Source organism: Triticum aestivum, chromosome 7B (genome assembly GCF_018294505.1).
Source record: "Triticum aestivum cultivar Chinese Spring chromosome 7B, IWGSC CS RefSeq v2.1, whole genome shotgun sequence".
NCBI classification, from domain to species: domain Eukaryota; kingdom Viridiplantae; phylum Streptophyta; class Magnoliopsida; order Poales; family Poaceae; genus Triticum; species Triticum aestivum.
Window position 1 is genome coordinate 588,903,019 of NC_057813.1, and position 10,200 is coordinate 588,913,218.

At 49.8% G+C, this 10,200-nt stretch overlaps 1 protein-coding gene across 1 annotated transcript in view; it reads left to right on the plus strand.

The window, feature by feature from the left end:
- Nucleotides 1-10,028: 10,028 nt before the first annotated feature.
- LOC123158210 (pentatricopeptide repeat-containing protein At5g44230-like) overlaps nt 10,029-10,200 on the plus strand; it is a 2,261-nt gene continuing 2,089 nt past the window's right edge. The window contains exon 1 of the mRNA XM_044576291.1: nt 10,029-10,180. Within this exon, the coding sequence (XP_044432226.1) occupies nt 10,029-10,180 (152 nt within the window). The remainder of the gene's footprint in view (nt 10,181-10,200) is intronic.

Below are 10,200 nucleotides of genomic sequence, written 5' to 3' on the forward strand. Positions count from 1 at the left end.
GTGCCCATGTCAAGAGGTATAAGACCTCCGATGACTTTCTTAACCTGCAAACTAAGGAGAAAAGCTCAATTGTTGAGCTTGTGCTCAGATTGTCTGAGTACAACAATCATTTGAATCGGGTGGGAGTTGATCTTCCAGATGAGAAAGTGATGTTTTTCCGAAGTCATTACCACCAAGCTGCTAGAGCTTCGTGATGAACTATAACATATCAGGGATAGATATGATGATCCTTGAGGTATTCGCGATGTTTGACACCGCGAAAGTAGAAATCAAGAAGGAGCATCAATTGTTGATGGTTGGTGAAACCACTAGTTTCAAGAAGGGCAAGGGCAAGAAGGGATACTTCATGAAACGGCAAATCAGCTGCTGCTCTAGTGAAGAAACCCAAGGTTGAACCCAAACCCGAGACTAAGTGCTTCTGTAATAAGGGAAACAACCACTGGAGCAGAATTACCCTAGATACTTGGTAGATGAGAAGGCTGGCAAGGTCGATAGAAGTATATTGGATATACATTATGTTAATGTGTACTTTACTAGTACTCCTAGTAGCACCAGGGTATTAGATACCGGTTCGGTTGCTAAGTGTTAGTAACTCGAAATAAAAGCTACGGAATAAACGGAGACTAGCTAAAGGTGAGCTGACGATATGTGTTGGAAATGTTTCCAATGTGGATATGATCAAATATCGTACGCTCCCTCTACCAAAGAGATTGGTGTTAAACCTAAATAATTGTTATTTCGTGTTTGCGTTGAGCATAGACATGATTGGATTACGTCTATCGCAATACGGTTATTCATTTAAGGAGAATAATGGTTACTCTGTTTATTTGAATAATACCTTCAATGGTCTTACACCTAAAATGAATGGTTTATTAAATCTCGATCGTAGTGATACACATGTTCATGCCAAAAGATAGTAATGATAGTACCACCTACTTGTGGCACTGCCACGTAAGTCATATCGATATAAAACGCATGAAGAAGCTCCATATTGATGGATCTTTGGGCTCACTCGTTTTTGAAAACTTTGAGACATGCGAACCATGTCTATTGGTGTATACGCATGAAGAAACTCCATGCAGATGGATCGTTTGGACTCACTTGATTTTGGATCACTTGAGATATGCAAATCATACCACATAGGCAAGATGACTGAAAAGCCTCGGTTTCAGTAAAATGGAACAAGATAGCAACTTGTTGGAAGTAACACATTTTGATGTGTGCAGTCCAATGAGTGCTGAGGCGTGCAGTGAATATCGTTATGTTCTTACTTCACAGATGATTCGAGTAGATGTTGAGTATATTTACTTGATGAATCACGAGTCTGAATTATTGAAAGGTTCAAGTAATTTCAGTGTGAAGTTGAAAGATCGTCGTGACAAGAGGATAAAAGATCTATGATATGATCATAGAGATGAATATCTGAGTTACGAGTTTTGGCACACAATTAAGACATTGTGGAAATTATTTCGCAATTAATACCGCCTGGAACACCATAGTGTGATGGTGTGTCCGAACATCATAGTTGCACCCTATTGGATATGGTGCGTACCATGATGTCTCTTATCGAATTACCACTATTGTTCATGGGTTAGGCATTAGAGACAACCACATTCACTTTAAATAGGGCACCACGTAATTCCGATGAGATGACACCGTATGAATTATGGTTTAGAGAAACCTAAGTTGTCGTTTCTTAAAAGTTTGGGGCTGCGACGCTTATGTGAAAAAGTTTCAGGATTAAGCTCGAACCCAAAGCGGATAAAGTACATCTTCATAGGAAACCCAAAACAGTTGGGTATACCTCCTAATTCAGATCCGAAAGCAATATGGATTGTTTCTAGAATCGGGTCCTTTCTCGAGGAAAGGTTTCTCTCGAAAGAATTGAGTGGGAGGATGGTGGATACTTGATGAGGTTATTGAACCGTCACTTCAACAAGTGTGTAGCAAGGCACAGGAAGTTGTTCCTGTGGCACGTACACCAACTGAAGTGGAAGCTTATGATATTGATCATGAAGTTTCGGATCAAGTCACTACCGAACCTCGTAGGACGACAAGGACACGTACTACTTCGGAGTGGTAAGGTGATCCTGTCTTGAAGTCATGTTGCTAGACAACAATGAACCTACGAGCTATGGAGAAGCGATGGTGGGCCCGGATTCCGACAAATGGTTAGAAGCCATAAAACCCGAGAGAGGATCCATGTATGAAAACAAAGTGTAGACTTTGGAAGAACTACTTGATGGTCGTAAGGCTGTTAGGTACATATGGATTTTGAAAGGAAGATAGACAATGATGGTAAGTGTCACCATTGAGAAAGCTCGACTTGTCGTTAAGATGTTTTCGACAAGTTCAAGGAGTTGACTACGATGAGACTTTCTCACTCGTAGCGATGCTAAGAGTCTGTTGGAATTATATTAGCAATTAATGCATTATTTATGAAATCTTGCAGATAGGATGTCAAAACATTGTTTCCTCGACGATTCTTGAGGAAAGGTTGTATGTGATACAACCGGAAGGTTTTGTCTATCCTGAAATATGCTAATAAGTATGCAAAGCTCCAGCAATCCTTCTGAGGACTGGAGTGAGCATCTCGGAGTTGGAATGTATGCTTTGATGATGATCAAAGATTTTGAGTGTATACAAAGTTTATGAGAAACTTGTATTTCCAAAGAAGTGAGTGGGAGCACTATGGAATTTCTGATGAGTATATGTTGTTGACATATTAATGATCAGAAATGACGTAGAATTTCTGGAAAGCATATAGGGTTATTTTGAAAGTGTTTTTCAATGGAAAACCTGGATTAAGCTACTTGAACATTGAGCATCAAGATCTATAAGGATAGATCAAAACACTTAATAGTACTTTCAAATGAGCACATGCCTTGACGTGATCTTGAAGGTGTTCAAGATGGATCAGTCAAAGAAGGAGTTCTTGCCTGAGTTGTAAGGTATGAAGTTAAGACTTAAAGCTCGACCATGGCAGAATAGAGAGAAAGGAACGAAGGTCGTCCCCTATGCTTAAGACATAGGCTCTACAGTATGCTATGCTGTGTACCGCACCTGAAGTGTGCTTTACCATGAGTCAGTCAAGGGGTACAAGAGTGATCCAAGAATAGGATCACAGGACAGCGGTCAAAGTTATCCTTAGTAACTAGTGGACTAAGGAATTTTCTCAATTATGGAGGTGGTAAAAGAGTTCGTCGTAAAGGGTTACGTCGATGCAAGCTTAACACCTATCCGGATAGCTCTGAGTAGAGATACCGGATACGTATAATGGAGCAACAATTTAGAATAGCTCCAAGTAGAACAGTTATTTGGAATAGCTCCAAACAGAACGTGGTAGCTGCATCTAGGAGATGACATAGAGATTTGTAAAGCACACACGGATCTGAAAGGTTCGGACCCGTTGACTATAACCTCTCTCACAAGCATAACATGATCAAACCCAGAACTCATCGAGTGTTAATCACATGGTAAATGTGAACTAGATTATTGACTCTAGTAAACTCTTGGGTGTTAGTCACATGGGGATGTGACCTTGAGTGTTAATCACATATCGATGTGAACTAGATTATTGACTCTAGTGCAAGTGGGAGACTGTTGGAAATATGCCCTAGAGGCAATAATAAATTGATTATTATTATATTTCCTTGTTCATGATAATCGTTTATTATCCATGCTAGAATTGTATTGATAGGAAACTCAGATACATGTGTGGATACATAGACAACACCATGTCCCTAGTAAGCCTCTAGTTGACTAGCTCGTTAATCAATAGATGGTTACGGTTTCCTGACCATGGACATTGGATGTCGTTGATAACGGGATCACATCATTAGGAGAATGATGTGATGGACAAGACCCAATCCTAAGCCTAGCACAAAGATCGTAGTTCGTATGCTAAAGCTTTTCTAATGTCAAGTATCATTTCCTTAGACCATGAGATTGTGCAACTCCCGGATACCGTAGGAGTGCTTTGGGTGTGCCAAACGTCACAACGTAACTGGGTGGCTATAAAGGTACACTACGGGTATCTCTGAAAGTGTCTGTTGGGTTGGCACGAATCGAGATTGGGATTTTGTCACTCCGTGTAAACGGAGAGGTATCTCTGGGCCCACTCGGTAGGACATCATCATAATGTGCACAATGTGACCAAGGGGTTGATCACGGGATGATGTGTTACGGAACGAGTAAAGAGACTTGCCGGTAACGAGATTGAACAAGGTATCGGTATACCGACGATCGAATCTCGGGCAAGTACCATACCGCTAGACAAAGGGAATTGTATACGGGATTGATTGAGTCCTTGACATCGTGGTTCATCCGATGAGATCATCGTGGAACATGTGGGAGCCAACATGGGTATCCAGATCCCGCTGTTGGTTATTGACCGGAGTACATCTCGGTCATGACTACATGTCTCCCGAACCCGTAGGGTCTACACACTTAAGGTTCGATGACGCTAGGGTTATAAAGGAAGTTTGTATGTGGTTACCGAATGTTGTTCGGAGTCCCGGATGAGATCCAGGACGTCACGAGGAGTTCCGGAATGGTCCGGAGGTAAAGATTTATATATAGGAAGTCCTGTTTCGGCCATCGGGACAAGTTTCGGGGTCATCGGTATTGTACCGGGACCACCGGAAGGGTCCCGGGGGCCCACCGGGTGGGGCCACCTGCCCCGGGGGGCCACATGGGCTGTAGGGGGTGCGCCTTGGCCTACATGGGCCAAGGGCACCAGCCCCTAGAGGCCCATGCGCCAAGATAAAGGAAAAAGGGGAGAGTCCTAAAAGGGGAAGGCACCTCCGAGGTGCCTTGGGGAGGATGGACTCCTCCCCCCTCCTTAGCCGCACCCCTTCCTTGGAGGAGGGGGCAAGGCTGCGCCTCCCCCCTCTCCCCTGCCCCTATATATAGTGGAGGGGAGGGAGGGCATCCATACCTGAGCCCTTGGCGCCTCCCTCCCTCCCGTGACACCTCCTCCTCTCCCGTAGGTGCTTAGCGAAGCCCTGCAGGATTGCCACGCTCCTCCATCATCACCACGCCGTTGTGCTGCTGCTGGATGGAGTCTTCCTCAACCTCTCCCTCTCTCCTTGCTGGATCAAGGCGTGGGAGACATCGTCGAGCTGTACGTGTGTTGAACGCGGAGGTGCCGTCCGTTCGGCACTAGGATCATCGGTGATCTGAATCACGACGAGTACGACTCCATCAACCCTGTTCACTTGAACGCTTCCGCTTAGCGATCTACAAGGGTATGTAGATGCACTCTCCTTTCTACTCGTTGCTGGTCTCTCCATAGATAGATCTTGGTGATACGTAGGAAAATTTTGAATTTCTGCTACGTTCCCCAACACGTACAGCCCGGGGACGTCCCTCCTTCTTGATCCAGCAAGGGGAGAGGAGAAGTTGAGGAAGAACTCCGATAGCACGACAGCATGGTGGAGATGGATCTCCTGGTTCCCTGGCAGGGCTTCGCCAAGCACTACGGAGGAGGAGGAGGTGTTGGAGGAGGGAGAGGGCTGCGCCAGGGGAAGGGTGCGGCTGCCCTCTCTCTCCCTCACTATATATAGGGGGAAGGGAGGATGGGAGGCGCCCTAGGGTTCCCTAGGGGAGGGGCGGCGGCCACAGGGGAAACCCTAGATGGGTTTGGGCGCCCCCACCCCCTAGGAAACTTGCCCCCAAGCCGGGAGGGGCAACTGCCCTAGGGGTGGCGCCCCCACCTCTCCTGGTTACGTGAGATGGGGTGGGAGGGGCGCTCAGCCCCTTAGTGGGCTGATGTGCCCTCTCCCCTTGGCCCATAAGGCCCCCCAACGCTTGCCGGGGCCTCCAAAACCCCTTTCGGACACGCTGGTCATCACATGGTACCCCCGAAACAATTCCGGACTCCAATACCCTTCGTCCAATATACTGATCTTCACCTTCGGACCATTCCGGAGCTCCTCGTCATGTCCGGGATCTCATCCGGAACTCCGAACAACCTTCGGTAACCACATACTATTTCCCATAACAACTCTAGCGTCACTGAACCTTAAGTGTGTAGACCCTACGGGTTCAGGAACCATGCAGACATGACCGAGACGTTCTCCGGTCAATAACCAACAGCGGGATCTAGATACCCATGTTGGCTCCCACATGTTCCACGATGATCTCATCGGATGAACCACGATGTCGAGGATTCAGTCAATCCCGTATACAATTCCCTTTGTCTATCGGTATGTTACTTGCCTGAGATTCGATCGTCGGTATCCCAATACCTCGTTCAATCTCGTTACCGGCAAGTCATTTACTCGTTCCGTAATGCATGATCCCGTGACTAACTACTTAGTCACATTGAGCTCATTATGATGATGCATTACCGAGTGGGTCCAGAGATACCTCTGAGTCCATCCTCACACAGTTGAAATGTTGGTTCTCCCTTCTCCTTTCCAAAAAAAAAGTGGATGGGCTGCCCCCTCAACTCAACCCTGACGAGTACACAAACTTGGTCAGGGAGCATTTAGACAGTGCAATTAGTTGTCATACGGAGTGACAAATCCCAGTCTCGATTCGTGCCAACCCAACAGACACTTTCGGAGATACCTGTAGTGCACCTTTATAGTCACCCAGTTACGTTGTGACGTTTGGTACACCCAAAGCATTCCTTTGGTATCCGGGAGTTGCACAATCTAAGGAAATGATACTTGACATTAGGAAAGCTCTTAGCGAATGAACTACACGATCTTGTGTTATGCTTAGGATTGGTCTTGTCCATCACATCATTCTCCTAATGATGTGATCCCGTTATCAATGACATCCAATGTCCATGGTGAGGAAACCATAACCATCTATTGATCAACGAGCTAGTCAACTAGAGGCTCACTAGGGACATGTTGTGGTCTATGTATTCATACATGTATTGCGGTTTCCGGTCAATACAATTATAGCATGAATAATAGACAATTATCGTGAACAAGGAAATACAATAATAATTATTTTATTATTGCCTCTAGGGCATATTTCCAACAATATATTCACAAAAGACATGGCCAGCGCCTTACAATACCCCCATGGGGTGATACTTCGATTCCTTGCAGGGAACAAAAGGTGCTAATCCTAAGGAGCGTTAACTACGCGCGCCTCTGCAGGAGACGCCATCGTCAACAGTGGGCCGGCAAGCGCCGGCGCCAACCCCATCCAGATCAATGGCGTCGACGGCCTGGTGCAGCTTCCCCACTCCGAGCGCGACACGAGCTCGGGGGCTCGTAGCTGTCGTCGCTCGTCTCCGGAGTTGCGTAAAGCTCGACGGAGTCACTGGACCCTCCGGCACCTCCGTTGCTGCCTGAGGAGCCGCTGGGGAAGCGGTTGGCGGGCCTGGTCCTCGCCACGACGATGCCCCGGCCGCCTTTCTCAGGGCAGCACTCCAACCGGCGTCCTTCCTCGTCGAAGACCTTGAAGAACATTACGAAGGCGCCATCGTATTCAAGATCAATCACGAGGTCCCCCTCCGATCGGCCAACCCGGGCAATCTCGCCCCAGCATCGGGTCATGTAAACCTTGCCCGGAGCGACGACCTCGACCTCCGCTCCGGTCGCAGGGGTACTGCAGTCGACGTGCTGCAGCCAGAGCTCAAGAGGCCCCCTTGGCGAGATCTCGAAGGCAAAGGAGGGAGGAAGGCGAACCCAAGATCGAGGAGGCATGGCGGCGTGAAGCACAAGCTCGCGAGAGGAGCCCTCGGCATGGACTCCAGGAGGAACGGCGTGCACCGCCGTAATCCGCCAGCGACGATGACGACTCCGGCGATGTCGCTCGGCGCCTTCTTCTCCAGGGCCTCGATCTGGGCGTACAAGGGCAGCGGAAACCCAGGCGGCGGCCGCTCGAACCAGGGCCTCGACACCTCTTGCCAAGCACCCCCGTCTCCACGGCAGAGGGCTAGCCGTTTCTTCGGCGGAAGCGGGTCAGGACCCTCTCGGGGGGGCCTTTCCCTTCTCTTCTGCAGAAAACCGGCGGATTGGCGCCATTGGCGTAAGGTGGAGCAAAGGCGAGAAAGAAGAAGAAAGAGAGTAGCAGGAAGGGATCGACCGGAAGGGCTCGCGCCGTCCCGTATATATAGCCGGAGGAGGCCAACCGTCGGCCTCCATGATCACAGGTAATCATGACCCGTTTTGCATGCAGGGACTTAACTAGACACATAGTTGCCGAGGAGTCGTGGGGAAGCGGGGACGCCCACGTTCAATCAACCGCCACGCGGTGCCCAAGGCCGCAGGCTGTTGGGGTCTGCAGCGCTTCGCACTTGTCCCTTCGCTTCTCCGCTAAGCCAAGTCCGGGCGCGCCTTGGGCCCGGGGGCTACTGTCGGCGTTTTGGGAACGGGGCTACCCAGACTTGCCTGCCTGCGGCCTGCAGCGTGGCTCAAGGAGTGGTCCGGTACGGCCCATCTTCGTCAACACAAGCTCAAGACCCTCGCGAGGGGCCAAGCCTCGCGGGGCGGACGACAGGAAGCTTCCTCAGGCGCAGCCTCGTCAGGCTGGCTCGCGAGAAGGCGGAGAGATCAAGGCGGGGTACCTCACGAGGTGCCCGTGACACAAGCCATGACGACCGAAGCCAGGCGGGCGCCAGGCGGGCGCCGGCGTGGGCAGAGTCCTTGTTTCCCCTTCGGTGTAAAGGGGGCAAGCACAGGCCAAGGCATCAGGCAAAGATTACCATTTCGGTGCAACAAGACCAAGACCAGCAGAACGGCAGGATGGAGATCATCGTGGAGCCCAGGAAGGCGTCATCGTCAGAGCCTTTGGCAGGCGAGGACCGACTTTAGTCAGGATAAGTGTACTAGATGTTCCACTTCAAAATGCCCAATTGTTGGCGCCCTTCCCGCTCAATATTTGGGAAGAGGCCCAGGGCCTTGCTCTATAAATAGGACTAGCCACCACAGCATAGAGGCATCTGGAATCACCCCTACAAAGGCACAACACCACCGCAAGAACATCCCTCGCGAGGCTGTTCTTCCCTTGTATTGTTCATCCTCAGCCCCTGAGGCAATCCACACATCACACACTGGAGTAGGGTATTACACCACAATGGTGGCCTGAACCAGTATAAACCTTGCGTCCCTTGTGTTGTTCTTCGTGTAGCCTAGATCCTTTGCGAGGCGACAAGACGTGAGCCGGTAGGGGGAGTGATCTCCGCGCGCACCCCAGAGTTCGAACCTCAAGGGTCTGCCGGAATCCGAAATCCGACACTCTCAGAAACGAAAAATACATGTTTTCTGTTTTTTTTCTTTCGCGTGCTTCCGCGAGAGGCATCGTTATGCTTTCGCCAGAGGCACCTCCTCGGAAACGAAAAAAAACACGTTTCCTTTTTTTTCCTTCCGCGAGAGGCACGGTTGTGATTCCGCGAGAGGCACGGGCGGTGCCTCTTTCGGAAAGGGAAAAACCCCGTGCTCCCGGATCGGTTTTTTGTCTGGTTTTCTTCGTTCAGTATTCTTTTGTGAAAAAAAGTTCACCAAAATCTATCAACATGGGATCTAGTTTTGAAGATCTCGACGCGATGAATCCAACAGTGAAAACGGTTCGAGATTTGGACGCACGGTTTAAGAAATAAAACATTTCGAATAAACGAAACTACGAAAAAGGAAAAACTCACCACTTGTGGCAACCTGAGAAAGTGAGAGTGATCTTTACAACGAGTACTTCTTAATCAGTGATTTCGAACGACTTTTGGTGATAATAATTGGATTGGGCTTCAGCAAAATTACACCAAAAGAAAGGGGGAAAAGCCCAATAAAATCAAGCTCTTGACCAAGCCAGCCCAATTTTTCTGTGACCAGCCCATACAGACAGCCCGAGACTGAGGAGGCCCAGAGCCCCGTCGCTCGGGAAAAAGCGGCAGCGCCTCGCCTCGCCCTGCCCGAGACTGAGGCGTCTGAATAGTTTGCCTCGCGCCGCCGCGTTTTTTACACCAGCCACCGTCCGCCGCGGGCTTGCCGCAAAGCGCGCAGCTCGCCGGCACCGTCGCCCAGAACACCGCTCGCCACGCGCCGTGCCGCACGGGCAATGCCGGCATGGTGCACCTGGCCACTCCGCGCCCCCCACCCGCGCTGCTCCTCCGCGCCCCGCTGTCGCTGCTCCCCACCGCGCTGCCGCTGCCCCTCCTCCCTCCCCCCGCGCTCGCCTCGCTCCTCCTCGCGGCCGTCGACGCCTCCCCGTCCCTCCGGCACCTCCGCAGCCTCCACG